Source organism: Oryx dammah, unplaced genomic scaffold (genome assembly GCF_014754425.2).
Source record: "Oryx dammah isolate SB20612 unplaced genomic scaffold, SCBI_Odam_1.1 HiC_scaffold_2, whole genome shotgun sequence".
NCBI lineage: Eukaryota > Metazoa > Chordata > Mammalia > Artiodactyla > Bovidae > Oryx > Oryx dammah.
In genome coordinates this window covers 74053730-74057791 of record NW_024070186.1, presented here as the reverse complement: position 1 = coordinate 74057791, position 4062 = coordinate 74053730, and the positions used below count along the sequence as shown (strand labels likewise).

Here is a 4062-nt window from a genome sequence, read left to right as displayed (position 1 = left end):
TCCTCTTTCTGTAAGGAAATGAATGTCATCACAAGGGTCCCACTCTTATGACTTGATGTAAGCCTAATCATTCCCAAAGACCCCGCCTCCAAACACTGTCACTCTGGAGACTAGAGCATCAACATGAACCCTGCGGGAGACAAACTTTCAGGCCACAACAGGTACCATGTTTATTTGTATTATTATTTGCTTATTTACCAGTGAGATTCATTGTCTTGCATTTCATAGGTTGTTAAATTTATAGTTTTTGTTAATTTATAGTTTTTCTTAGATGAATAATCACTTTATATCCTTCACCCATGTTCCTATTAAGGTATTCATTTTTAACTTCTTGATTTATAAAAGCCTATTATACTATAAGAAGACTAACACTTTGTGACATATAGAGAAAAATTTTAGTTTGTTTTTCTTTCCAAATTGTTTTTTTAACAGTAATTTTAATACATAAATTATTAATTCTGATGTTGAAATTCTATTAAAAAACCTTCAAATTTTTAAAAATAATTAAGTTTTTTACTTTCTTCTTTATGATTCCTACTTTGGTATCATTCATAGAAATACTCCAATAACTTCAGCATCATGGGAATTTAGCAAGAAATATTAGTAATGACTCTAGTAAAGTTACTAATAATCCTGTCATTTTTTTGAGTATTTACTATAGATCAGATACTCTACGTACATTGTTCTACATGGATACCTCAGAGATATTGCAGGTCTAGTTCCAGATCATCACAATAAATAAAATGTCATGGGTTTTTGGTTTGTTTGTTTCTTTCTCAGTGCATGTAAAAAAAAAAGTTATATTTACACTATATACTATGGTCTATTAAGTGCGCAATAACATTGTGTCTAAAAAAGCAATATACATACCCTAGTTAAAAAGTATTTTATTACTTTAAAAAAAACAATTACAATAGCAACATCAAAGATCAGTGATCGCAGGCCATCATAACGATATAATAATAACAAAAATTTTGAAATATTGTGAAAACAACCCAAATGTGACACAGAGGCAAGAAGGGAACAAATGTTGTTGGAAAAATGACACCAATAGACTTGCCTCAATAAAGCAAAACACAATAACATACGCCTGCATTTAATCCTCAAAACAAACCCAGAAAGGAATTATTATTCCCATTCTACAGATCAAGAAACTGAGGCTCCAGAAGACAGTAACTTGCTTATCGTTCTGTGAGTTGCAAATGTTGGAGCCTAGATTCAGTCACAATACTGATAAACGAGTTGATCCAGTCCCATCCTGACTCTGCTGTGTTGGCTGCTGGATCCCTTCCCCAATTCTGAGCCTTCATGTCACCTGTAAAATTTGTTTGGTAATAACTTTCTCACAGAATTGGTGACAGATTTAACTGAGAAAAAATTTATATATGTAACGTGCCTGGCACCAAGAAAGAGTCAGCAGCCACCACTCTTGGCTGGCACACCCAACTATCTGCCTCCCCTCTCCTTGTGAAGCGGTGGGGTGGAGGCTGTGAGAGAAAGGGCCAACAGTGCGGGGCAAAGGTTGAAATCCCAGGCCTAGGATCTAAGTAAGGAACAGAGGGAGGCGCAAGGCACATACACCATTACGCCTCCGAAAGAGCCGCTCCCACCCGGGAGTGACTCAGAGGCTTCTGCACCTTTCCCTGTGTGGGAAGCACAGGTGCGGCCAGATCAGGAGAATCTCCCATCGCTCTAAAGCAGCCACTCTTGCTCCGGAGAAGCGCCCGTGAGGTCGCTGCTCATCTCCAGCCAGTGGCCCTGCCGCACACACCGGACCATGGCAACCCTCGGGGGACACCTGGTTGCAGCGCTGCTGTTCCTCATCGTAGCGCTCTACTACTCCGTGCTGGTGTCCTTGGCTCTGCTACGGGGACAGAGGTTGCTCAAACCCCCTCTGCCCCCGAGAGACAAGCGAGGGCACCGGTGGTGGCAGCTGGTTTCTGTGGAAGCAGTGGTGAAGGTGGTCTTCTCCCTGATCGTTATCTTGCCCGAGCTCTTCTACCCACCGGGAGCAAACCGGATGGTGATGGTGGACTGGGAGGACCCGAAGCGGCCGTTTTTGTTCCAGGACAGCTGGCAGCACGTCACCATGTACGGGTTCTTCCTCCTCAGCGGAGTGGTGGACATCGTGAGCCAGGCCTGCCAGGTGCGGCAGAACGTGAAGCTGGAGCGAGCGGCGGAGGCGCTGGCTTTCTGCGTGCTGGTGCTGCTGATGATAAACCACATTGAGAACAAGAGCACCCTGGAGAGCCGCGTGCACGCCCTGTTCATGCTGCCTGCCTTCCTGGTCGGCTTGGTGCTCATCATCGAGGTCTGGGTCCCGGACCAGCCCTCACTCTGGGTGCTCAAAACCTGGATGGGGCTGGTGCTCAGCAACTGGCTGTTGCATCTAACCGTCCTGATATATGCACCTCCCTCCGGACAGCCCTGGAATGGGGACAACCCTGTGGACCTCGCCTTTGTCACCACCTTCTTCTGCTGGCACCTGGGCTTGGCGGCTGTCATGCTGGCTGCCATCTATGGCCTCTGCAGCCTCTGGCACCATCGCTTCTCCTCCTGGAAAAGGGCCCCAGGTGCCAAGTACCAGCCGTGCCCCCTGCGTGAGGGCAGTGAAGAGCCTGAGAAGTTCAGGGCAGGGGCCCTACAGCTAGACGGGGGTGTCTAGGTATAGAATCTATCTCAGCACTTCACCCTTTGTAATGAGGATGCCCACTGTGTGCCTCGTGCAGGAACATCCTGGGATCTGCAATGTGGCTTTCCATCACAGGGGTCCCATTCCCTGTTCTGAAATGAACAAGGATTACTTCTGTCTACCACCCTCTTCTCCCCAGCCCTGTCTCTCTCCTATCCTGCCATAGCCAGTGTGGATCCTTATCATGCATTCACATGAAGCGAGAATAAGTGGTTTCCTCTGACAGCTTTTGGGATCCAAAAGGGAGAGAAGAAATGAGGAAATAGAAGAAAATGGAGGATGTCTGGGGGCATGGCAGGGCTCTGTATGTCTGGGGCAGAGCTGGCTTGGTGTGTGTGCTGTGTGGGCCTGCAGCTGAAATAGTAAAATGTGTCCCAGGGAGAGAGCTCTGTTTTCCCATCATGGTGAGGGCTTCTGCTTCATTTCTTTTTTCTTTTTAATTATTCATTTAATTTAATTGAAGGCTAATTACAATATTGTGGTGGTTTTTGCTCTATTACTCATACTAAGTGGGGCAGGAAGAAGAGCTGGTTTTGTTGTTACTGTTTTCTCATCTAAAGTGGATGACGCTACTTCTGCCCGAGGGAACGAGGGATGAGGGGATAGGGCAGCAATCAGGTTAGCAGGGCTCAAGTCTGGGAAGGAAGGGAGTGAGGGAGGGATTCCCAAAGGTGGGTGTAAGAAATGAGGATTATATTTGTATAATTTTAGGTTGTTTGGTTTTTTCTACGACATAAAAGTCCATTGGTTATGTAGAGTCTTTCAATAAAGTCTATGATACACATACACATGTCTATGTGAGTGATTCTGGGGTGAGATCAAAGAAAAGGCCCAGGTTTCAGTTGATGGGAGCAGAAGGCAAGGACCACCATGAAACTTGGGGCGCAAATAACCTCAGCAGTTCTGAAGACGCAGGGACTCCAAGCTGAGAGGGAATCTGAGGACGCCAGCTCCTGGAACCTGCAGAACTTTCAGCCACTGGACTCACTGAGTTCCCCCCAGAAGCAGGAGTTGTTAATAACTTCACATCCTCAGTGAAATATATGAAAGCAAACTATACAAAAAGACTTATCTCTGGGTACAACTAGAAAACTGCTCTTGACAGCACGTCTCTGCTTATGTGAGATGATAAAGCCAGCATTTGGAAGTCTGAAGAGGCAGGAAAAAGGGAGGAGATGCTCACCACAGTGGTGGAGAAAGGACCACAGAGAAAATTGCCCACACAATGAAGCAGCTGTAATTCTGCCACACCCACACAGTCAGAGGTGCTGTCCTCAAAGACAGAAAAGCTCTATGAAGCACAGAGAGGAATATGCATTTGCAGATGGAGGGCAAGATGGGCTGTACGTTGTCCTCCAAAACATCACAGG

The 4062-nt window shown here is 45.9% G+C and overlaps 1 protein-coding gene across 1 annotated transcript; it reads left to right on the top strand.

Annotated features, from left to right (window-relative positions):
* Positions 1-1690: 1690 nt before the first annotated feature.
* LOC120872162 (transmembrane epididymal protein 1A-like) lies at positions 1691-3478 on the top strand. The gene has a single exon (XM_040252334.1). The coding sequence runs from the start codon at positions 1778-1780 to the stop codon at positions 2663-2665; it is 888 nt and encodes a 295-aa protein (XP_040108268.1). The 5' UTR covers positions 1691-1777; the 3' UTR covers positions 2666-3478.
* The last annotated feature ends 584 nt before the right edge of the window (positions 3479-4062 follow it).

Excerpts from the sequence above, each read along its gene's own strand:
- LOC120872162 (XM_040252334.1), top strand. The coding sequence starts at position 1,778 with ATGGCAACCCTCGGGGGACACCTGGTTGCAGCGCTGCTGTTCCTCATC.